The sequence below is a fragment of the Ranitomeya imitator genome, chromosome 10, assembly GCF_032444005.1.
Source record: "Ranitomeya imitator isolate aRanImi1 chromosome 10, aRanImi1.pri, whole genome shotgun sequence".
NCBI classification, from domain to species: domain Eukaryota; kingdom Metazoa; phylum Chordata; class Amphibia; order Anura; family Dendrobatidae; genus Ranitomeya; species Ranitomeya imitator.
In genome coordinates, this window is record NC_091291.1 from 126,977,060 (window position 1) to 127,002,907 (window position 25,848).

Below are 25,848 nucleotides of genomic sequence, written 5' to 3' on the forward strand. Positions count from 1 at the left end.
GCCCCATCAAGAGCGAGTACAGCATGATCGTGTCAGGATCATGTCAAGTTGGATTTCAAGCATACCTGCTCTTCTAAACGCCCTACACCCTTATTACTTGCTGAAATTCCTATCTGATATCCAAGTCAGAGCTGCTCACAGCTGCTGTGTCATGGACGGCTGAGTATTATTAATATGAGTTTATATTTATAAACCGGGAGCTGTGTGCCGCCGGGGTGCCGGAGGGGTCAGCAGCACAGCTGGGGAGGGAATGGGCTGCGGAAGTACTCAAAGACGTTGGAAATGTTATCCGCGTGGTTGTCATGGGGGAAAGGAAAGGTGAAGGGGTCGGACGGTGGAATTAGAAGAGTAGGACACCGAAGGTAGGAGCCAATCTGCACCGCTGAATCCTCTGGGACTGCGGGAGGTGAAAGTATTATGCGGAGGAAAGCTCAGATTTGATCTTTCTGACAGTCCTTTTTCGTTTATCGATTTTTTTTCCCCATCTCCTGTTCAGTGAGCTGCGAAGTGTAAGAATCCTGAGGATGAATCATTATCATCGCGTACAAATGTGAAACTATATATGTGGAAAAATAGAAGGTGACGGTAGACGGGAAGCACTTGGCCTGGCTGCTTTGCACATTCTTCTATCATTGTGCCTGTTTTAATATGGTCTATGGGTGAAATAATGATGGCTCACTGTATTATTTCATCAGAAACGCAGCGATGTAGCTTCAGTGTAGGCAATAAACCCATAAAGACCATATTGCATTGTATTTATAGTGCTTAGCTTATAATTTCTAAAAATTGGCATGTGCATATGTACTCGCCCCTTTTGTTATGAAGCCCCTAAACTGGTGCAAGGAAATCCATTCATAAGTCACAGGCTTAGTGACAGGACGTCCCCCTATGTGCAATCTAAGGGTCACATGTCTGTCAGTATATACACATTCTTACTGAAAGGTCACAGAGGCTGCAACATCATTATCAAGAGGCACCACTAGCCAAACAACACCAGGAAGACAAAGGAGATCTCCAAACACCATGAAGACCATGGAGATCTAACAACAGCATGAAGACCAAGGAGATCTCCAAATAAATCAGGCACAAAGTTGTTGAGAAGTACAAGACAGGGCTGAGTTATAAAAAAAAAAATCACAATCTCCGATGATCCACCAGATCACCATCAAATGGGAAGAGCATGATACCACAACAAACCTGCCAAGTGAGAACTGGGAACAAAACTCTCAGCCTCGACAAGGAGGATGTTAATCAGAGAGACAGCACAGACACCAAAAGGTAACCCTGAAGGAGCCGCAAAGTTCCCAAGCAGAGACTGGAATATCTGTCCATACAACCACAATAAGCTGTACACTCCTAGAGTGTTCTCACATTGGAAACGAAAAACGCTAATGTGACCCTGGCATTAGTCTGACTTACAGCTTGTGTTCTCATCAAGAGCTGCATTCATAATTGTGTTTGACTCAGAGCTGTAATCTCCCAACATTCCTTGGTTCTTAACCTGCACTCGTGTTTTACAAATGAATTTTATAAATGAAGAAGTCCAGTTTTTACACCAGGCACTGTACACTGATCTGTAGGAAGAACTAGGGTGCGAACTAGCAGCAAGAGCAATGGAGCCCATTTTGAACCCATTCTACATTTTTGTACAATATGATCACTAGAGTTGGCACAAATCCATTCGCAGGACCTGATGCAATGGCCACGTTAGTAATCTGTAGTCACTGGACAGACACCCTTAGAACTGCCTTTTATCTCCAGGCATTCGCGGCTCTTCTTTTGATTACCCGGCCTGACGTGACGTCACATGTGTGTCACACAAGGAGGCTGGCTAATCAAGAAAGGAGGCGCGGATGCGGTCAGGTCGGAAGCGGTTCTAAGGACTCCCAGCCACAAATTACTGATGCAGCCAATAGATCGGATCCTGCAATCTATTCGCACCAACTCTAGCGCTCATCTTAACACAACAAAGGCAGCCCTATCATCAGTCTTGGCCTTGTTCAGTGAAGTCAATACATTTCTATAAAACCATATTGCCTGTAAAACTGGTGAACTTGCCTTTTTCACAATGGCCTCCTGACAATCCCCTCTGGCAGATGCACTCGAAGCTCTCTTTCTGTGGTGAGCAGAGTCCACCATTTTGGCAAGGATTTGGTTTCTGGGTACATGGATGCCCATTATATGGAGAGATTTCAATGGCATTTTGAATGTTTTCTTCTCTCAGTACAGGAAGACCCTTAATGGAAATCTGCAAAAAGCAAATATGGTTGGAACAGACATAATTTGCTTGATTTATTATTTCCTTTGCTTTCTTGTTCTACAGAACCCATAATACTTTCAAAATCTGACACTGAACTCTTCCATCACAGATTAAAAATGGACATAAATTAAATGTTATAAAAAGCGATTGAGCAAGGTTTTGGAGTATGCGAGCACAAGCAGAACATACAAACCCATGCAGAATTAATTGGGTCTGATTCAAACTAGAGAATAAGTGTCCATGAAGACTGGGCTCCAGCATCAATGGGAAAATGTAAAAATATAACTTACTGTACAGTTAAAAACATGGTGAGAAAAAGCTAAAAAAGATTAAGGATCCATGACCTTACGCGTTTCAGGTTCATAGCTGTTGCTAAACTCGAAACGCGAAGCTCATAGATCCTTAATCTTTTGCTTTTTCTCACCATGTTTTTAATTGCACAGGTAAAGTTATGTTAACATTTTCTCATTGTGCTGGAGCCCAGTGCTCACGAGCCCTTCTTAAATTACTGACCTGGATACCAGCCTGGTGTGTTCCTATAGTCCCTGCACCACAAAGTAACCAAACAAGGTCTACAAGGGTACAGTACCTCCTGATGAAACCGCAGGTGGCAGTGAAACGCGCGTCGAGGTGTGCAGCAATTGGTCTTTTATGTCCATTTTAGTCACAGGTAACAATTCATTATAGGTTCCATAGTTTGCATATGCTACAACTATATAGCAACACACATATATCTATGTGGTCCTTTTGTGACATGTGTTTTTATGTAGATGTAGACTATTATTGCAACTACTATACTTATCTTGTATTGACCAGTTCATATGGTTCGGTAATATGTGTCTGTTATTACTGCCTTAGGATATATGTAATACATTTTTGGCATTACAGTACTTATATATCTTTTATACCTTGTACCCATATGATATATTGGGGCTATTGCTGCCTTTCATTGTTTCTGTATTGATGTCCACACTATGTCGTGATTTTATGATGACAGTTTTTACTGATATCTTCCCTGTGTTATATATATCTTAATAAAATTGATTTGATATATTTTATATATCTGGATCATAGTATTACTTCACTCTCAGCCTCCCACACATACACGCTCAGCCTGGGCGAGCATGCATGTCTTCTGAGTAGGTAGTCGATTGCAGACTGTTCGAGCGGCAGCTTCTTTCCCCAATGAACAGAGGGATTACAACTGCCCGATCTTTATCTCCCTCAACATTTGCCATCAAAGGAGTAGACTATGAAATGGTTGGCCAGTTACACTGGTTCAGTCAACAAATATCTAACGTACAAGTCCAGCTTAAGTTGCGAGGTGTTTCAAGTCGGCAGTGGTGGTCACTCAACCACCGACACAATGGCGTCATCGGTACAGCTTCTTACCTTCTGGATGGCTCCTTCAAAGCTGGTTGATATGGCTGCAGCTCGAGCCAGTTTGCTAAAGTCCGGTGATCCCCCTACGTAAAGGGACTCCTTTAGGTTTAGAGCAGTGTGCGGAGCCTAAAAGAAAGATTAAAAGGAGGCATCACAATGTGGGCACCGACTGTCTTTATTATTAACGATGACTAATGGGATGCTCTCAACCTTTGCAAATGCTTTCCTATCCGCTACCGCCATGGAAGGAAGGCAGATCTGGGATTCCAATAAACTATCCCCTAACTCTTTATACTGCCTATTTTTTGCTATAGTCCTTATATTCTCCTGGGTGATAATCTGCTTCTGAACATCAGCCATCAGCATGCTAGAGGGCACTCTGATCTTGCCGTATCACAGGAAATAATGGAAAGCGAGTTCAATGTATTTATAATGTATACCTGCTGAGCCTTACGATGCTATGACAGAGTTATATGCAATTTTACCCTGAGGACACCATCCCAAAAAAAATCCCGGCAGCAATCATCTGCACTTTTTATTGTATCTAGGGCGCCCTCTGCTGGCCATGTGTAGGCTGCGGGATTTCTCGAAAAATTCAGATAGTTTCGTCTACAAAAAAGTCAAAGATACACAAAAACTTTGTGTCCTTAACCCCAAATTAACCACATAAGCCATAATTCCTTCTAGATGTTCGTCCTTCACCTCCCGCTATTACGGAGAGTGCAGACGTGTACTTGTTAAGCTCTATCGTGCCACAATGTAAGCTGCTATTCCCTAAATAACAAAGACCCCCCTCCGCCCTCCCATCGATTTAAAAGTCTACATTAATTAGTACTTGATGCTCGCGGGAGTTATGAGATGGATGGCAGGAAATTATTGGAAAAATGCTCAGTACGATGAAAAGAAATTGAAAGAGGAAAAAAAAGAAATTAAAAGAAGGAGAGGAGAAAAAGACACCAAAAGCCGGGACATAATCTAGTCTAAGGGTGATTAACTGGAATGGAGGGTACACATGGGACGTGGGATGAAACACATGTGCTTATCTTTACCTTACGGGATTTCTGAAATCCAGAGCGTGCAACAATAGCAAAGACGAGAGAGAAGAGGAAAAGGGGGAGAAAAGAAGTCATCAGTGGGTTGTGAAAGCTTTGGCGTGCAGGGCGGCTGACGTCATCCATCCACAATACAAAGTTTTTTCAGCAAGCGTTAGAAAATAGTCTGCGTGTAGCGGCGGTCCCTACAGTGCACTGAGCGGCAATTAAAGCATCAGTCCATGTTAGAAGCCAGAGACAACTGCTTAACTCAAACAACACACTCGGCTTTTCTCTTAATTGTGTGGCCCGGTGCCAAGCGCTACTTGCCATTCTGTTGGGTGATTTTACGTCAATTACAATGCTCTTTTTTTTTTTTTATTTACTGGAAACGTCTTGCCTTCCCATAGATCACTGTCACTTCAATAAGACGGGAAGCTGACACGGAGAGGAACGGCTCTTTGTCAGCGGACGTCAATGGCAATAGATTTGTGAGCTCAAAATAACGCAATAGATCAACGTTTCAAAGAACGTTCCCAATGTAATGAAGCTCGAAAAACAGACAATGTTGTGCTGCTCAATACGTCTAGCCGTTTACTTAGGCTCTGACCATGGGTTGTTACTATAATTTTTACCATAAATAGAGTCCAAAATCTGTTAAAAAAAAAGTATTAGGAATGCCCAAGAAACCAAGTTAAACTCAATGGGATCCATCGGAATTTGGAAACAGATCCAATATGGCTGTTATGGACCTGGTGAGAGCAAAGCCTTACATGATAATTATAGAGGCATGGCTACTGGTCAGGGCAGGAGCGGACACAGACAGAAGAGGGCCCCTGCTCAAGAACAATATAAGGGGGGCTCTTTTCATTCCAATAAGTCATCATAATGCGCAACTCCACCTGCTTTGGAGTTAGAAGTGGCAGCCATAACTTCTTGGGCCCATGTGCCACCACACAGGTTACAGTAATGGTATGTCCGCCTCTAAACCAGTGGCCATTATATCTACATACTATACAGAGCGTAGATGGATCTACAGTGGTTTGCAAAAATCTTCACCCTCTATGGTTTTTTACCTATTTTGTAATATTACAACCTGTGTTTACATATTTTTGTAATCTGATTTGTGTTTGATGCATCAGCGCTAAGTAGTTTAAGTTGGTGAAGTGGGAAAAATAATGGCATAAATTTACTTAATGTTTTTCGGCAGCCGGAAACATTGAAGATGGATGGTGCGAAATACAGGGATATTCTTGAGCAAAACCCGTTTCAGTCTGTCAGTGATTTGAGACTGGGACGGAGGTTCACCTTCCAACAAGACAATGACCCACAGCATACTGCTAAAGCAACTCTCGAGTGGTTCAAGGGGAAATATGTAAATGTTTTGGAGTGGCTTAATCCAATGGAGAATCTGTGGGCTGACTGGAAGATTGCTGTTCACCAGAGGAAACCATCTAACATGAAGGAGCTGGAGCAGATTTGCCTTTAGAAATGTCCAAAAATCAGAGTGGCAAGATGTGGAAATCTCAGAGACTAAGGCTAGGTTCACATAGCGTTAGTGGGTGTCCGCTAACGGAATCCGTTACATAGCGCAATTGTCACAATTAACGCTATATAACGGATCTGTTAGCTCACCCATTGACTGCAATGTGCTAACGGATCGCTAACACATCGCTAACGTATGCCATTTTTGGCATGCGTCAGCGATGTGCCATTATTTTTGGACGGACCTCAAACGCTGCTTGCAGCGTTCAGGGTCCGTTCTTCGCTAGCGCAGATCGGGCATCTGCGCTAGCGGGATTGCCAAACGCAATCCCTTTTTGGACATTGCGTAAGCGCATTCCGTTAGCGTATCCGCTAAACGGATTGCACTAACGCAATGTGAACCTAGCCTTAGCCAAAGTGACTTGCAGCTGTAATTACTGCAAAAGGAGGCTCTACAAAGTACTGACTTTAGGGGGATGAATAGTTATGTACACTGAAATTTCTGTTATTTTGTCCTATTTGTTGTTTGCTTCACAATAAAAAGAAAATCAAATGTTCACTGTTGTAGGCACGTTCTTTACAGGAATCGATGCAAACCCTCAAAAAAAAAAACAGTGAAGGTTGCAAAACACGAAAAATGCCAAGAAGGTGAATACTTTAGCAAGCCACTGTATATTTTGTGTTACTTCATGGGCGCGACTCTTGCTTATAAGATGAGTCTGGTTATATAACCTAATGCCTCCTACATGTGGGCTGAGCCTACAAAAGTTCTAGTTTCCTGTGAGAACTTTCCAAAAGTTTTTGAAACTTTAAAAACTAAAATTTCTAAACGTTGTGTTTGTTTTCTATTGAGTTATTAAAGAATGGATCACAAAATATCTGAGATGGTCACAGAAGGAGGCAAATATGTGCTCCAAATGACTCAGAGGAATACACAATGCCAGCGCCACCTGAGGCTTGAGGGGCCCTCGTGGCATAGACACACTGATGCTGATGTTTAGCATAGAAATGTTTTCAGTAACAATAGATGCACAGATAATCGGCTTTCTGTTTATATCTAATACGACACTGACATGATAGATCGTCATCACCACGTACAGGGAAATCTCCCTAGAAAACGCCCTGCAAGAAGACTTATTCAGATGAGATTCCCTGTGATCGGACTTTCCATGCCACCATATATTCTCATAGTGTCAATTGCTTCTTTTAAGTATACAATTCAATAAAGCAGCGGCGTTTTAAAAAGTGTATTTGATATGTATCACAGGTATTGATGTATATTATGGGTATTTATGCTTTATTAGATGCTGTATTATCATATGTGTACAGTATCTATGCTATATTAGATGTATATTTCTATTACGTGTGTATATTATATGCTGTATTATATGTATCTATGCTGTATTAGAGGTATATTTCTATTACGTGTGTATATTATATGCTGTATTATATGTATCTATGTTGTATTAGATGTGTATTATCTCTATACATGCTGCATGCCACATTCCTGTGCACCACTACACTGGTTGGTCGTAAGACAATGTCTCAAGACAACGAGGCTCTGACGTTCTCCTCTGAAATCGAGCGGCGACTGCACCATTCACGATTTATGGAGCCTAGTCCCTATGATAACACTTCTTGATTTTATCCCCAGAGCATATGTATTATTTGCTTTGGATTCTGCAAAGACCATTACAGATTAGCCTCATCATGTGAACCTGCTGGCACATCCGCGGCATAAATCGGACATGTATGAAGAGAAGCCCATGGCTTCTGTGCTCAGTGATGGTTTCATGTGATTTCTATGTAGCATGATGTGATGATGGCAGCGCTCATACTCAGCCTGACGCATCCTCTGCCTGCAATGCTCAGCGAGGAGCCTCATCTCTTACCGGTGACTCCCCTGTGACCTGCTCCTTGTTATTGATGCGCATCAAGCCCTTCCTGCCGCTGCGCTCCAGGGTAACGCTAATCCACATGTTAAGAGGAAGTTTTTCTTTGCTCCTAGAATATAAAGTATGGATATTAGATCTTCGCAGATACATACAATGCAGCGTGTAGGAGCAAAATATGAATTTAACATGAAGCAAGATGGAAATGTAATTTATTTTGGTACAAAAATGTTGGCGATTTGTTTTTTTTAGTTAATCAAGACGACCACACACATTAGATCACCATCAGCCTTAGCGGTGCGTTTCGTCTCTATGGATGCTATGCATGGGGTGTCCTGACTCTTCCACAATGCCACATGGCATTAAAAGCAAAATTAGTTAATATTCGGTCAGTATTTACCTGTTATTTCGATACATACAGTCACTATACACATCCCAAAGCCCCCAAGACAGTCTAGCTAGCTTTTGCAATTGTTAGACTCCCATACACCATTACATAGTCTTGCAAGGCATGCAATGTTTCGCCCACGTAGGGCCTTCGTCAAACCATACACAGAGCAAATAACATGCGATGTTTCGGCCACACATGGCCTTTGCCAAGCCATAATTAAATAGAAGTGTACACTTGATAAAGGACCTATGTGGGTAAAAAAATTGCATGCTATTTACTCTGTGTATGCTGTAACCAATAAAGTGATAGGAGAACATCTGTTGCCTTGGATTTTAGACCTTTTACATTTTAGCTAGCTTTTAACCTAGCGATGGTTCTGCCGGCAGCTATCATGTCCAACTTTCCTATACACAGGAACGTATGATCTCTATAACATCTCATCTCTTAGGGTACCGTCACACTCCGCAACTTTGCAAAGAGAACGACAACAATCCGTGACGTTGCAGCGTCCTGGATAGCGATCTCGTTGTGTTTGACACGCAGCAGCGATCTGGATCCCGTTGTGCCATCACTGGTCGGAGCTAGAAGTCCAGAACTTTATTTCGTCGCCAGGTCGGCGTGTATCGTCATGTTTGACATCAAAAGCAACGACGCCAGCAACGATCATAGGGCCCCTAGATGTGTGTCGGATCGGTACACTCCGGCTGTTTGACATGGAGCTAACAACCAGCGAGAACGAGAAGTGAGTCGCCGTTACGTCACTGGATCGCTCCTGCATCGTTCTGGAGTTGCTGTGTTTGACGTCTCTACAGCGACCTAAACAGCGACGCTCCAGCGATCTAGTTTAGGTCGGCTCGTTGTCTATATCGCTGCAGCGTCGCTGAGTGTGATGGTACCTTTAGAGAACAAAAGGATTGTGAGTCTGAAATCGGATATGTCTGTCTCTTATCTCCCCAACATCCTCTATGAAAGTAAAATTGTGAGCCACCTATATGCATTAGGCTCTCAAACCAGTCAATCTCAGCGAGATTGGGCGACATCATTCGGATGTTAGTGGGTTTATATACGAGCCGAATGTAAATATTAGTCATGCTGCTGCCCATATTATGTCAGCAATCCCTTCAATAACTTCCTACTGATCTCCTGTAAACCTTCCAATGCTTCGCCTCCGTTTCTAGTCCTCAGAATGTCCAGAAAACGATTCCCACCCAGAGTCTCTGTGCCAGGAGGAGAATACTGTGTGTACACGGTGTAGTCATATTAAGTCATTTATGCTTTAGAATATACACATAAAAGCAGTCAGTCTGTCCCTCCCACGTCATTCTGGCTTCTCGGGGGGACTGAATTGTTCTGTTCGAGAGCTGTTTGCGTTTTGAATATAATGCGAGATTATTACGTGCAGGAAACTTTTTAGACATAATTCTGCAATTACTGTTACATATATTCTTTGGACTTTTTGTGCTAATGAGTACTTGATTATAATAATTTCAGTGATTACATGTGGCAAATGTTTTGCCTGTTCCTTTCTTTGCTTCCCTAATTACCTAAGGCAATTTCCAGTCAAGAGCATTAGCGCCGGGAACTTTGTGCCTTGGATTACTACCTCTCCCCAAAAATATTCACCATTATAATAAAAGAGATGTTATTAAAAATGAAGCTGAAAACTTTCCTAGTTAAGGACAGGTGATAAAAATAGTCTATAACCTACTTAATGACAGCTGCTCCTTTGCCAAGATCGTATCGATATTCCAGATGTCCGTCGTGTAAGGCCAAAGATACAAAGTCGCCTTTGCCATCTGTTTTTTGCCCATTGTAAAACAGAAGACCATTGGGGTTGCTGGCAAGGAAGACTACTTCCATAGCAAGTTTTTCCCTGAAGAAGGAAACATAGGTTATATTAACATTTACGGTTTCTTTAGCCTATCTACAATAAGTTTGCTAATATTAACTATTAGTAAAGGCCTTCAGCTCGATCTCTAGCCGTGATGACTTGATGGACGAATGATCTGGAGGAAGATCGATCTTATGCAACCTAGATAGGTCCAACAAGGTCTTTTCCGCAGTTAACTTGATACGAGCAAGCCATTGGGTTGCTGGTCTTCCTCTTCACCTTATTTCTTCTATACTTCTGACCGTGATGTCCTTCTCCAGTGATTACTCCCTTAATATATGTCCAAGGTAGGCAAGTGGCAGCTTGGTGATCCTTTCTTTGAGTGACATGTCTGGTTTCATTTGTTCCAAAATTGATTTGTTTGTTCTTCTTGCCATTCATGGTATTGATAACATCCTTCTCCAGCATCACATTTCGAAGGAGTTGATTCTTTTTTCTTTATCATCTAGGTTACGCATCCGTATTTTACCACAGAAAAGACCAAACTATGTACGAGTAGTGTCTTCATCGCCAGTAAAATGTTCCTCGATTATTTGAAGACCTTGTCCAGTGACTTAATTGTTGATTTGCCATTAGCTATTCTATTGACTTCCGATGTCGTTGCTGCATCTTGAGGGATCATCGATCCGAGTAGGTTGAAGTCCTTTACAATTTCCAGTTCGTCACCATTCATCTCAAATGTGTCCCGGTCGTACCTGGCTGTAGTCAATATCTTTGTTTTTATTTTGAGTAGCAGTCCCATATGCAAGCTTTCATCTTGACACTCCGTAATAAGTCCTTCATTCCATCTACGCTTGTTGCTTTCAGTGTTGTATCGACTGCATATTTAAGATTGTTGATGATTCATCCAGCAATTTTGATTCCTTCTTTTTCAGCAAGTCCAGCCTTCCTGAAAAACAGCTTCTGCATTGAAATTGAAGAGAAATAGTGACAGGATGCAGCCTTGTCTGATGCCTCGCTCTTCTTTGAACCATGAAGTGTTGGAATGTTTTGTTCGGTCTATTAGTTCTTGGTCGATGTAAATTTCCTTATGAGGCTGATCAGATGGTTCGGCACATCCATTTCCTTCATGGTATTCCAAAGTTTCTAGTAATCAACACAGTCGAAGGCTTTGCTGTAGTCGGTGAAGCAAAAATAGATCTCCCTGTTGCATTATCTGGCCTTTTCCATTATCCAACTAATGTTAGCAATCACATCTCTTATTCCTCTGTCTTTTCTGAAACCTTTGTATCCCCTTCAGCACTTTGTCAATGTAAGACTGTAACTGTCTTTGTTGAATCTTCATTATCTTGCTGAAATCTCAGTATTTCAATTTGCAAATATCCACATTTTTTCCACTATGATCTGTTGAGCTGATCAACTGTGATCGATGAGGAAATTGAGCAACAAGTGTTTGATTTTTCGACAGTGCCACCGCAGGCTAAATAAAGTATTACACAGCAGTCAATAAAGTCAGTGGACTGTTTCTGCAATCTATAAACCCTCCTGGGTTTCTCCAGAAGGAAAGTATCCACTCCAGAGACAAAAGCACTGACAGCAAAATAAAAACCAAAACAAAGTCTAAAGGCACTTACGTTATATCAGTGGCAAATGTCTGAAGTCCTTTCAGTTCTAAATAGGAGTAGCCATTAAAATGAGGTAGGAAAGGAAGGTTTAGATCCTGGTCACGGACTATAAAAAAAGAGAAAAAAAAACAAAATAAGCACAGCTGCCATTGACAAATGGTCCAAAACCTTCCGGTATAACCCGCTGCTGCACCATATGATGAGACTTCACGTGGTACATGCAGGAATGAGCATCTGCAGACACAAAGGTTGGCTGCCGTCCAAGCATTGCAGGGTGCTTGTGTGCAATGTCTTATATATGTTCAGTGTTTGTGCTGTCAAGAGGTGTGCTATCGAACTTGACAGTTTCGCTAATCCGGTGTGATTATGTTCCGGCTCATACTCCGTGTCATTATTTACCCATGCAAAGCCGAGCGAGATAACGTGACACTCAGTCTATTAAAATCAACATAAAGTTAAGCTCTATATCAATATGTTTCTCCAGCCCAGAAATAGATCCACAAATGATTTATACAGAGTCGTCCTCCCTTACCTTTTCCTCTTAGCTAAATTTATGAAAAGTTATTAATCTTCAATTTTTAGGAGTGCACCAATCCCCAGATTCCCAGCGTGCAGGGGATGGGGGGGGCAATAAAATCCTGAAGGTGGACAGTTTGGATCAATGCTGGTCCAATTTGTGCCATCTCCCATGTTGCAAGCGGAGGCAGTTTGTGTTTGTAGTATCAGAGGAGCACAGGGGGACTGGACCTGGCTGGATGCAGTGGTTATGTCAGCTTCAGAGCAGCGCCACCAAGCTCTATCACAGAGCTTGCCGCTCGCGCTCTTTGCATAGAAAGCTGGCCACCTCTGATAGACAGCAGAGGTGGTAGGTAACCTAGACTACAAGCAGTGAACTATAGAATAAAAAATCCCTCCAATCCTGACAACGGAGGGGATTTTTTAATAAGATGTAAATTGCAAATTTGCTTGTTTATACATAGAAGTACTTTGTAATTTTACCAATTTATACAAATGATAAAGCCCCTTTAAAAGGTGGAATGTACGCATCGGTCTATGAACCTAAGGCCGCGGTCACAATTGCGAGGTGTCACAATGCGAGAAATTCCCACAAGTCTCTCTCCTCAATACACAGCACTGCCGCTGGTGATTCAGAGTGGAGAGTGTAGCTGCATGTATTTCTATGGAGCTGAACACTCTGGTCGGAACCGCCAGCGGCAGTGCCGGGTATTGAGACGAATTTCTCGCATTGCAATTGCAAGTGTGACCCCAGCCTAAATGTAACTATCCTGTACTTAAGATCCTTAATAACTTACTCTTTTCACAGAATTCGCCTTCTCTGCCCATTGGGCATTCACACTTGGCTCCTCCTTCTGGCAGCACCAGACAAATTGCTGACACATGGCAGGGGTTGGGGTCGCATGGGTTTCGTTCGTCTGCACATGTAGGTCCTAAAACCACAGAAAAGCGTGAACGTTTACGTCAGATTAGAAAATCAATCAGTGGAGATGATGTTTATGCTAGTGATGTAGAATAAAGAATCATAAAGTAAAAGGTGTTTTCCAAGGTTACTATATTGATAGCCTATCCGTCAGATTATTGAGGGTCCAGGCGTTTCTGGAGTTGAAAACAGCTGATCGGTAAGGCTGCCGGTGTGGGACCCCCCATCCATCCCACAACTACATCCTCAATAGCTTAACCCTGGAAAACACCTTTAAGTGTATTCATTATGTATTGACTTGCTGTGAACATTTTATGAAGTCTTGTGTTTAATTGTTTTTTCGAATTTTCACACAAGAGAAAAGGGGTGTAGGACTCTCCAAAGACCTGTCCTGTGTTTAATACGGTGTAGTTCTTACTACTAGATGCCAAGTTTTCAGAAAAGGGCAAGAACACAAAATGCCCCAGTTACTTTTGGGAGGGGTCAGAGGGGTCATCCTGTCAACATTGAATGGTCATCCTAAAAGTGTGATCCAGATGCTTAATAAAATTATAAGACAGATATTCTGTATAGGGTCATCTTGCGAGGCCATAAACTGGCCTGATTGAGGTTTGCTAAACCCTTAATGGTCAATTCGAGACTGACCGTTCACATCCATTGAGGTTTGGCCATGTTAAAGAATGGGAGAATCGCAGACTAAAATATTGTAATGTTAACAAATGGCCAAACTGGACATTTTTATTTATGCTCGATTGCTGACCACTGTCAAGAATGGGAAGATGTCTTACAATAACACACTCAATACAGGTGAACTGAAATTTCCCAATGTACATCTCCAATGGATGCCATAGTGTAAGCCTTCAGTGCCATTTGTTGCACATAGGCGTGTATATTAAAAAAAGGTATACAGTTGACTATGATACTCTGTACAATTGAAAAAAAATTACAACAAAAGACGTTAAATTAATGGTACCCAGTGGATGCATTTGGGTTGTGCCGAGAGCTTTTTGAATAGAACCTTAATCCGGTTTCTTAACTCTACATTAAATACAGACCATGCTCATATCGGAAGCCCCAGCCGGATCACCATGTCTCCTGACCTGATCTAAGTGCTTTATACATGCCTATGAGGCAGTTGACTCGGGTCAGGAGACCGAGTGGTTTGGCCGGGTCTTCCAATGTTTCACAATGTAACACTGGCCGCTGTGTATAACCAGACATAACACCCACTCTTCTAATGTCTACGAGATGCCGTCAGTGGATTACCTGTGTAGCCGTGTAGGCACTGACAGTGGAACATTCCTGCTTCTTTTATTTGGCACAAAGCCTCATTATGACAAGGGTTGGGTTGGCATGGATTATTCCCACATTCACCCACACCACTTCCGTACAAGACATCTGCTCCATCCTCCTGTAAGGTGTAGATCTGATTGTTCACATCAAGAATTCGAATGCAACCTTTGAGACCGGTCGACACAGAAGTCCGTTCCGCCACCCTGCATGAAGAAGGCGTGTTATATAAATGACGTGTCAGCTTCTTTGCACTTTCCTGACAGGCCAGAGAGTCTCTTGGCAGTCAAGCGGTTATGACATAAATCTCAACAATTTCAAGAACAGCTAAAAAAAACAGCAGTAGAAGAAGAGTATTGGAAATTCAAATAGGCGTCTCAAATAGCCATGCAGCAGGGTGCATCATCTCATTCCTTGTGTGCCAAGTTTACTGCGGGCTAAAATACTTTATTATTCATATATCTGGAACAGTAATAACCTCACAGCCTCCAGTCATTTTTCTTGCAGGCATCAGGTAGGTGGTGTGCTATAGTGCAAGCTGCAGATCTCAGGAGCAGTAGATCGATTATCATATTCTATACATACAGGAGTATGATCACTGCTGTCATTGTGGCGGCATCATCAGATCTGACACCTAAAGCATCATTTACCGTACACTCATTTGTCCTAAGGACATGTTCTAGCTCCCGGCTCTTGAGCGTAGGTCGGCTGGTGATCACTTCTGTCACATTAGGAGTAGATCCAGTGTCAGACTAGTCTTGACATGTCAATGATCTCTCGCACATTCTGTGCAAAAAATTATGTAATTGTAGCATTTAACCGACAAGAAGGAAAAATGTAAGAGCTTGTATCAAGCTTTAAGGTTGTCACCAATCCACTGGACAGAACTAATGCATCACCCACAGATTCTGAAAACAGAGCCATGTCTGAAAGAAAGTCACTAGTCCAAGAGCTGAACTGTTCCATCCAATGTCTAAGGGACTGCCGTCAGATTTACTGGTATGTCTCATAGACAATGAGTATTGCATAATGGTGAGCATGCTTGAGCACCCCTCCATTCAGACAGGGATCAGATTCATGTTCTGGAGATCAGTGGGGGGCCCAGTGGTTGTACCTACAACTATGTGATATCTTTAAACCCCGGTAAAGCCTTTTTACATCTTCCCATCCCAGGACGTAATAGTGTGTCATAGGGAGTGTGATGGTGTATCCTGAGCTCCACTGGGGACAGATTCCAGCCGGTAACTGTTTCTAACAGCAGTGATTGGGGCTAGCTCAGATTGCTGTTATTTAGCCACTTAAATTCCGCTGAAAATCTCTGACATCAGCATTTGAGTGAAGCAATCCTGGTGGGGGAAATTTTATTTCCGGCACCCTTGTTTGATTCTGTTGAATTGCTGGTTGCCTTTCCTGTGTTGAAGTCCCCCATCATTGCCACCTCATTGCTCCTGTTCATAGGAAATTGTTATTTGTACTATGCAGTTAGCAAATATACACATATCAGTCCTTAGTAAGATAGAAAAGTACCAAAGATATATTAGCATAAAGGTGCTGCACAGATAAAGCCACAGAGACTCTCAATGCATGTTTCACTCCTGACTAAAGTTTTAACTGCCGAAACGCGCGTCAAGGCTCTCTGTAGCTTTTTTGTGATCGCAACTCTATTAATTCCGATTTTGCTTTCTTTTTTAGATTGAACCATGTGACCAATTTAATAAAATTTATATTTTATACTGTTCATAATGTTTTGTGTGGTATCCTTTTTTGAGTAGGTATTGGTTTGTTTATTTTGGTTATCCTGTGTTGTTTTTTGACAGAGGAGTATAGGTTTGCTAAAACTACAAATCAGGCTACATACATCTACGTTGACAAATATAAAAAAAGTTGTGGCTCTTGGAAGATGAGGAGTTAAAAACTAAGTTCAAAAACTTAAGTTTGGCTGCATCATTAGGGGTTAAACGTAGTTTGCAGAGCTCTGGCATGAGCAGTGAGGAAAACACATGTCGAATATGAAATAAATTATCTCATTCCAACAAATACGTACACATTCATCTGGTCTTCAGGAGCTCCACCAATGAACAGGTCAGTGTCTAGGTTAAGACCATCTGTACCCGATGGACTCTCTCCATTCACATGTGCTTCTCCGTCCACAGACAACATACCGCTACGCCGGTTACGGTTTACCACGAGCTGGTGCCACTTGCCTGGTTCAACAGGCACTTTACTAGTAATTATTCCAGTTCCAGACCCAGTATTAAACCTGACAGAAAACACAAAGACAAGGCTTAGACTTGGGATTCAGTTCGAGGACACAGTTGAATGGGAAGCATAGAAAATCCGAATGAGATATTGTAGCACGTGACGGGAGACTTTTACCGTACAGTGCACAGTACAGTGGTTAGTAGCGTCATTTTAACATGGGAGAATAAAATAAAAAGCTGAATCACAAGGACAGTTTATCCACCTACCTAAGCTCCACAAATCCATTCACCACCGCCAGAGAGATGAAATCCTTTCCTCGAACCTGACCATTGTACATAAGAAGACCATTCTGCTCCGAAGAGCGGAACTCCATGGCTATGCGTACAGTGTGATAAGCCTTCATCATCTTAAATGCCAGGTAAGACTTGCCTCCGAATCCAGGAATAAAGTAATGAATATCTACAAAAGGAATGTTCGCAGGTGAATATGTTGTTCTGTATGCATTAAAAACATAAAGGAGTATTTAGTAAAGTTGGGTCAGCTGGCTTCTGCTATTCCTTGGTGACCACCACTTGTACTGTTTTTAGGTCCTCTGTTTTTTTGCACATTTGTGTTATGTCTACTTTGTGGGGAAGTCACCTACAGATGTCAGTTTAAAGGGAACCTATCACCCCTCCAGGGCCTATTAAAGGGAATCTGTCACCTACTTTTTCATATATAAGCTTCAGCCACCGCCATTAGGGGCTTATCTACAGCATTCTGTAATGCTGTAGATAAGCCCCCGATGTAACCTGAAAGATAAAAAAAACAAGTTATATTATGTTCACCTGGGGGGGCGGTCCGGTCCGATGGGCGTTGCGGTTCGGGTCCGGTGCCTCCCATCTTCATGCGATGACGTCCTCTTCCTTGTTTCTGTCGCGGCCCCTGCGCAGGTGTACTTTATCTGCCCTGTTGAGGGCAGCGTAAAGTACTGCAGTGTGCAGGCGCCGGGCTTCTCAGACCTTTTTCGGTGCCTGCGCACTGCAGTACTTTGCCCTCAACAGGGCAGATGAAGTACACCTGCGCAGGAGCCGTGACAGAAGCAAGGAAGAGGACGTCATCGCATGAAGATGGGAGGCACCAGACCTGGACCGCGACGCCCTTTAAGGTACAAGAGCCACCTTCTGCAGCAATAAGGCTGCATTCTGTGAAGGTGGCTCTTATGTGTTTGATCCCTAATAACGCTGAAATATTCACTTTTATAAATTGTGTGCCATACCTGTATTGAGTCCGGGGGGTATGTTTTCTCTCCCTGACTCAGCCGCCTCGCAGCCGTCCATCATCCCCTCAGTGCACCGCCTCCTCTGTGTTTTCTCACATCGCCTGCGCGGTGCTCTGATTTTTCGGGCATGCGCCGTGTGCGCTGCCCTGGAACTCACATCAGCTGAAGTACTCATCTCGAGCCTGCGTGTAGCGGAGGCCCGAGATCCCGCCCTGCAGTGTGTTATGATTTATTCACACTGCGGGGCTGGGAATCTGGCGCTGTGTGCAGGCGAGATCTACTTACATCACTTGATTTAAATTCCAGGGCAGCGTGCACGGCGCATGCCCGAGAAATAATTGCAGAACGCCGGTGACGGCACAAGACCGAAAGAAGGTGGCGCCTGGTGGGATGATGGACGCCTGTGAGGCGGGGAGAAAACGTACGCCCCGGACTCAATACAGGTATGGCGCGCAATTTATAAAAGTGAATATTTCAGCATTCCTAGGGATACTAAGCATAAGAGCCACCTTCACAGAATGCAGCCTTAGTGCTGCAGAAGGTGGCTCTTTTACCTTAATAGGCCCTGGGGGGGTGACAGGTTCCCTTTAAAGGGGGTCTCTCATCCCCAAAAATCAATATTAAACAATCTAAAAAGTGATATAGAGGACTTAGCCTCTATAAAAATCAAGCTGTTGATACAGTGCTTGAGAAAAATACGCTTAATTTGCATGCAAATAAGGGGGCTTTGGTGCACCATTGGTGGGACAGAGTTTAGTGCACTGTTATGCTCCTTCATATTGCATATTGATTGCCTCTCCCCCCTTCTGGATGACATAGACTGAGCACTGTCTGAACTCAGCCAGGAAATACATGCATGCGCACTAACACTGCTTGAACCTAGCCGCTTGCGCACATTTCAGCGCCTGGCTCTTCTCTGCGAATGCTGCTCGCTACATGGCCGGGAGTCTTAAGTGTAGCAAGTGGCATTTGAAAAGAAGAGCTAATGAGGAGACTGTGCCAGCCCACACTATGTGTGATCGGGCACAAGCAGTGTCAGTGCGCATGCGCAAACATGCAGATTGAGTTCAGACAGAGCTCACTCTTGGATGCAAGCACTGTTAATCAGAACTCAGGGAAAGGATTTCAATGTGCAAAATGAGGGGGTGTAATTGTATGGTGAACATATGGCCACTCCAAGGGTGCACCGAAGCTCCCTCTTTTTCCACACAAATTAAAAGCATTTTTCTCAAGCACTGTACCACTAACACAGTGCTGGTGTGATTTTTATAAGGGCTAAGCCCCCTATATCACTATATAGATTGTGGGTGGGGGACAGACTCCCTTTAAACCATTGGTACATCTGATTTTTGTTATGGGGACATTCGCACCCCCAGCGATCAAAATATGACGTTCTATTCCTGCTATAGCACTGGCGAACACAGACAGAAAAGGGCCCCTGTACAAGAACAAAATATGGGCCCTTTGCAGACCAACAGCTCCTAAAATGCACCTGCATTGATGGTAATAATGGGCCCCCTACATCTTGGGCCCCTGTGCGTCTTATTATTTGGAATAATAAGTCACTGAATTAGTTTGGATTAACAATACTTTGTACATGTTTAAAGATTAATTCATAAACTATTACCGTACTTGATTTTTTTTTTTTTTTTTAATATTAATGTTTGACCGAGGCAAGGACGACAAGTCCCCGTACTGAATTATTACTGCATAGTTTTAGAAACAGAGATTTGTGAAAGCTTACGAAAACATTTGCCTCTTTTGCATTTTAATAAAGTCGCGCGTAACACATCTCTCATATCCTTTATGCAGGAAAAAAAAAAGCCGTAATCTTACTATGGAAATCTCATAATATTAACGCATTGTTTGTGTAGGGCTTCAAAAATACTGATAATAATATTACAAAACTCAAAGACATTAACGCCATTCATTGGTCTTTTGGTCTAATATTAGGTTGCTTTTATGGATTCAATGAAGATATTTGCACATAACTTGTCTGTTTTCTAGGGTAAAAACTAATTACAAGCTTATTATATTAGCGACCTGCATCTAATACTACTAGCTGACCATTTTTGCTGGATTGGTTTTAACCAGAAGTAATAGTAGCAGAATATATGGTGCCGTTTGACTATCTTCTGTTAATGGATTCCTTAATGGGATGTCAGATTTTAAAGGGAATCCTGTCACCTCTAAAAGCACTATTTACCTGCTGATATGGGGTAAATCTGCAGATTAATAGTGTCACAATGCTGTCCAACCGCCTTACTAATGGTGTGGCTACTGGGTAAAAATGAACTTATTTCCTCTTGGGAGCCGCCGGCTTTCAGTCGTGATATATACTGTAAGTGGCGGCTGAAAACACCCTGACACTTTGATTGACAGCCAGCTCTGCAGCACATCTGTGCACAGTAAGCTGTCACTCATAGTGTTGGGGCCTGTTTACAGCTGGCACTCACAGTATAGTCAATGATGACTGATGTTGCTCCATGTGATGACTGAAAGCTGGCAGCATCTGAAAGTAATAAGTCAATTTTCTGCCGCTAGTTGCATTTCTAGTATGGTTGGCCGCACTTCATTGAAATCCTATTTACCTGCAGATTAACCCTATACGGTATCTAAAAGGTAAATAGTGTTTTCCAAATTTACAGGTTCCCTTTAAAACAAGAACAAAAACACACTATTTCGCTCTCCAGTCCCCAACTTATTTTGGCACAGAAGATCCCATCAGCCTTTGTTTACTGGTGGCAGATACATTACTGCTGCAGCCAATTCGTGGTCTTGACTGTCATAGGTCGAAATACTGGCATCATGGCTCCCATCGCAAAATGTTTTTGCCACTAGTATGGTATAGGACTGCTGAGACCACTTGTTGGCTGCAATGGTCATGTGTCGGCCACTGCTGTAGCATCTGTACTGTATTGAGGTGGGGTATTAGAAAGTCGAGTATTGTTTTTTTTGGTACTATATTTGCTACGGGTTTTTTTTTTTTCAAATTTCATAGCAAATCACTAGGATAAACTACAGTATTATGATCAGTGGGTGTTCAACCTCATGGACCCTGCGGTTCACAGAACTACTGGATCATTGGCTATTCCCTGTACAGTGGGGCTCCAATACTTTCCAATTGATTGGTCAGTGGCAGATATTGTAATTATATATGTTAATTTACAACTACTCATCAGTAGTAAAAAGAAAATGGGAGACCAAAGAGCCATTGGCTGGATACCATCAAGAATGACATGGGAATAAATATCAACCAATTAAAAGAACCTGTGGATAACCAGGTAGCATGGAGAGATCTGGTCTACAAGTATCCAAGGGTCAGACACAGCTCTATGGATAGCATCAAATATTGACTACAGCAAGAAAACCCCTTTCAGCATCCCATTTACTAGACCTTTGTACTTACTTTTTTCACAGACCGCTCCGCCCTTTCCTGCTGGGCAGCTGCAAGTAAACTCCTTTCCATCATCCTCACAGGTTCCACCATGCATGCATGGATGGGAGTCGCAGGGTCGGGTTGGTTTCTTAGCAGGTAGAGGACCACGGGATGGTTTCCGTCTTGGTGTAGGTGGTGCAGTAGTCATTGGCCTCTTGGTGGTAGTAATTGGCCTTCTAGTAGTCATTCTCACTGTAGTGGCTGGGTGTTGTAGGAGCGGAACAGGAGTGGTCTTCACAGTTGTTGTTAATTTCGGTGTTGTAGTGGCCACGTTTGTGGTAGGCAGAACTGGCATTGTGGTTGCTGCTGCTGCGCTGGTCGTTGCCATGATGCTGGTAGTTGCTGCTGTTGTTGTAGTCGTTGTGACCATAGCGGGAACCCAGTCTAAGTAAAAAAAAAATCATAACTTATTAAGATTTATTAAGTCATTAAGGACAGATCTATACACATTTGATGATTGACCGGTCAATCTGAAATCGGTAGGTTCAACCAACTTGATTCCATGGGCATAGACACCATTAGTCTGTTCTACAGACTCAAAACTTGGAATGTTAACTTTGTAAGACACTTTTTCTCTATATATTTCCATAATCGATTGGGCCAATGGTCATGCTAAAGACGTCTCTTTCCCTACACAACATTCATTTTTGAAGGCCTCAGTTACCATTTCTACCTGCATATTTCTGTTTCTAATATTCAGTCTTTAAACTCATGTTTAGGAAAAATAAAGAGACTAAATCAAGAGATAAATTAGATAAAATTAGGAATACAAATAAAGAAGGGAATATTATATTAAATCTTGTTTGTATTTCATTTCATCTCTTTGATATCCCTTTTAAAAAGTTGTGTCCTATCCTGGCCCAGTACAACATAAGGCGGGAATACCACCAGTGGAGCATTTCCCAACCATTCCAAGATAGAGTTGTATCTGCATTGTCATTTCCATCACAAAAGGGGTTAAGGAGAATACAAGAGTAGCATGGCCAAACTCCTATCTCAGTGTGCCGCTTATTTCTCTGGACACCATAGCTTGACCTTTCCATTGGAATGTATTTCAGCCGACACCAGCCAACATCTCATCAATGAGATTAATGTCTCTATATGCATTCATTTGTTAAGAGCCAAGGGCCAAAATATCACGTCTACAATGAGAAAAGGAAAGTGCAAATATTGACATTTCAACATTACGAGGGTTCGAGAGTTAAGAAGAAAGCAGAACAATGTACCAGGGATCTCACCAAAGTCCAAAAACTTCACGTTGTCCTGAATTGGCTTCTTGACTGTGATTGCCTTCTTCTTGGTGCTCTTGAGTCTTGCCAGTAAAGCTTTCTGCACGTCCAAAGCAGTTAAGCTCGTTGCTATATTAGAGAAGAGGAATCAGTGTGGCCCAACTGTATTATACCAACATTAAACATCAGAAAGCGCTCCCAATTACCTCATATACATGCACCAGCTGCCCAACGCAAAGTGAGAACATACTGTAATGCTGCACTTGTGGTGGGAACAGCTCCCTGAGGACTATCCGCGCCGTGCCGGAGAGATTAGAGCTAGCCAACATTACGCCTCTCCTGTTCTAGAACATGCTTATTTTTTCGCAGTCAAAATAATTTCTCTCTACGAAAACCAAGATATCCTAAATATTTAGCCACACAATGAAATGTTACATCTTTTCACCCTACGATCAACACATACTATTTAGTTACGATAAAACGTCCTGATGTGGATGTCTCAGTCTAATCAGACCCCAACTGAGTGAGGTTTTCTCTTTGATAGGAAGATAAACAGTATAAGTGATCATCAAGTGTTGTTAGAACACGACCTTTTGTGCTACATGTACTTTCTAAACATTTTTGCAATTTTTTTATTTATTTTTTTCATATCACAATATTTCTTATAAATAAAAAATAAATTAGAAATCTTGCAATTTTCACACTGACCACTATGGTTTTTTAGACTCTGCTTCCTGTCCTTTCAGAAAGAGTTTACAACAGTTTCCTTATAATCAGAGGCAGGATTACAATGACAGGTAACACCTCTATACACAGCTGATAACACAGGGTCCACCAATTATGATAGACGATGTAACCGCTCCCCTTCCCTTCATCATGATCTATGCCCACACTCATTAGATGCCTCAATACAAAAGATAGGGTCATTGCTGCCCATGTACATGTATTGTTTCCTGAAACAACAGGAAGTTTGACGCTAAAAATTCCCCATTGGCCAGTTTGAAAATTACATGATTTCTAGTTTTTATTTGTAGCATAAAATTGTGACATGGAAAAAAAATAATTGCCAAAATTAAAAAAAAAAAAAAAAAAATATATATATATATATATATATATATATATATATATATACACAGTACAGAGCAAAAGATTGGACACACCTTCTCATTTAAAGATTTTTCTGTATTTTCATGACTATGAAAATTGTACATTCACACTGAAGGCATCAAAACTATGAATTAACACGTGGCATTATATACTTAACAAAAAAGTGTGAAACAACTAAAAATATGTCTTATATTTTGGGTTCTTCAAAGTAAACCCCTTTTGCTTTGATGACTGCTTTGCTCACCCTTGGCATTCTCTTGATGAGCTTCAAGAGGTAGTCACCGGGAATGGTTTTCACTTCACAGGTGTGCCCTGTCAGGTTTAATAAGTGGGATTTATTGCCTTATAAATGGGGTTGGGACCATCAGTTGTGTTGTGCAGAAGTGTGGTGGATACACAGCTGATAGTCCTACTGAATAGACTGTTAGAATTTGTATTATGGCAAGAAAAAAAAAGAAAAAAGTAGCTCAGTAAAGAAAAACGAGTGTCCATAATTACTTTAAGAAATGAAGGTCTGTCAGTCTGAAAAATTGGGAAAACTTTGAAAGTGTCCCCAAGTGCAGTTGCAAAAACCATCAAGCGCTACAAAGAAACTGGCTCACATGAGGACCGCCCCAGGAAAGGAAGACCAAGAGTCACCTCTGCTTCTGAGGATAAGTTTATCCGAGTCACCAGCCTCAGAAATCGCAGGTTAACAGAAGCTCAGATTAGAGACCAGGTCAATGCCACAGAGTTCTAGCAGCAGACACATCTCTACAACAACTGCTAAAAGGAGACTTTGTGTAGCAGGCCTTCATGGTAAAATAGCTGCTAGGAAACCACTGCTAAGGACAGGCAACAAGCAGAAGAGACTTGTTTGGGCTAAAGAACACAAGGAATGGACATTAGACCAGTGGAAATCTGTGCTTTGGTCTGATGAGTCCATATTTGAGATCTTTGGTTCCAACCACTGTGTCTTTGTTCAACGCAGAAAAGGTGAACGGATGGACTCTACATGCCTGGTTCCCACCGTGAAGCATGGAGGAGGAGGTGTGATGGTGTGGGGGAGCTTTGCTGGTGACACTGTTGGGGATTTATTCAAAATTGAAGGCATACTGAACCAGCATGGCTACCACAGCATCTTGCAGCGGCATGCTATTCCATCTGGTTTGCGTTTAGTTGGACCATCATTTATTTTTCAACAGGACAATGACCCCAAACACACCTCCAGGCTGTGTAAGGGCTATTTGACCAAGAAGGAGAGTGATGGGGTGCTACGCCAGATGACCTCGCCTCCACAGTCACCAGACCTGAACCCAATCGAGATGGTTTGGGGTGAGCTGGACCGCAAAGTGAAGGCAAAACGGCCAACAAGTGCTAAGCATCTCTGGGAACTCCTTCAAGATTGTTGGAAGACCATTTCTGGTGACTACCTCTTGAAGCTCATCAAGAGAATGCCAAGAGTGTGCAAAGCAGTCATCAAAGCAAAAGGTGGCTACTTTGAAGAACCTAGAATATAAGATATATTTTCAGTTGTTTCACACTTTTTTGTTAAGTATATAATTCCACATGTGTTAATTCATAGTTTTGATGCCTTCAGTGTGAATGTACAATTTTCATAGTCATGAAAATACAGAAAAATCTTTAAATGAGAAGGTGTGTCCAAACTTTTGGTCTGTATTTATTTAAAAGAAAAATCTGATTTAAACAATAGGTTATTTTTTTGATGACACATTCTTTTTAAAAAGGCCAATATCTACTACACCTACAGTACATCACACCATATGCTAATGTCAGACTCGCAGGAATTGAGCACCAAGAGAAATTGGTGAACCGCAGATTTCCTAACCCTCCCACAGTATATCATTGTGCAATATATATATATCTTCTATGCTTACTCTTCATATGCTTGTCAGCCATACCAGATGACATTCCTGCATTGGAGTTGGGCAGAGAGCAAATGTATATAAGAGATATACAATATGAATAATACAACAATATTATA

The 25,848-nt window shown here is 42.1% G+C and overlaps 1 protein-coding gene and 1 long non-coding RNA gene across 11 annotated transcripts in view; one reads left to right on the forward strand and one right to left on the reverse strand.

The window, feature by feature from the left end:
- The window catches only part of LOC138651735 (uncharacterized), a 106,564-nt gene extending 95,646 nt beyond the window's left edge, over window positions 1–10,918 (forward strand). The window contains exon 3 of the long non-coding RNA XR_011315524.1: window positions 10,783–10,918. This is a non-coding gene — a long non-coding RNA (uncharacterized lncRNA). The remainder of the gene's footprint in view (window positions 1–10,782) is intronic.
- The window catches only part of AGRN (agrin), a 626,510-nt gene that overhangs the window by 23,096 nt on the left and 577,566 nt on the right, over window positions 1–25,848 (reverse strand). For 7 of the 10 annotated variants that reach the window (XM_069742176.1, XM_069742173.1, XM_069742175.1 and 4 more), the window contains 11 exons: window positions 22,755–22,886; window positions 21,499–21,912; window positions 17,095–17,287; window positions 16,671–16,886; window positions 14,603–14,832; window positions 13,212–13,346; window positions 11,908–12,004; window positions 10,151–10,315; window positions 8,052–8,163; window positions 3,653–3,769; window positions 2,059–2,248 (listed from right to left, as the gene is read on the reverse strand). In XM_069742176.1, the coding sequence (XP_069598277.1) occupies window positions 2,059–2,248; window positions 3,653–3,769; window positions 8,052–8,163; window positions 10,151–10,315; window positions 11,908–12,004; window positions 13,212–13,346; window positions 14,603–14,832; window positions 16,671–16,886; window positions 17,095–17,287; window positions 21,499–21,912; window positions 22,755–22,886 (2,001 nt within the window). The remainder of the gene's footprint in view (window positions 1–2,058; window positions 2,249–3,652; window positions 3,770–8,051; window positions 8,164–10,150; window positions 10,316–11,907; window positions 12,005–13,211; window positions 13,347–14,602; window positions 14,833–16,670; window positions 16,887–17,094; window positions 17,288–21,498; window positions 21,913–22,754; window positions 22,887–25,848) is intronic. The other 3 variants (XM_069742177.1, XM_069742172.1, XM_069742181.1) reach the window with 1 other exon arrangement.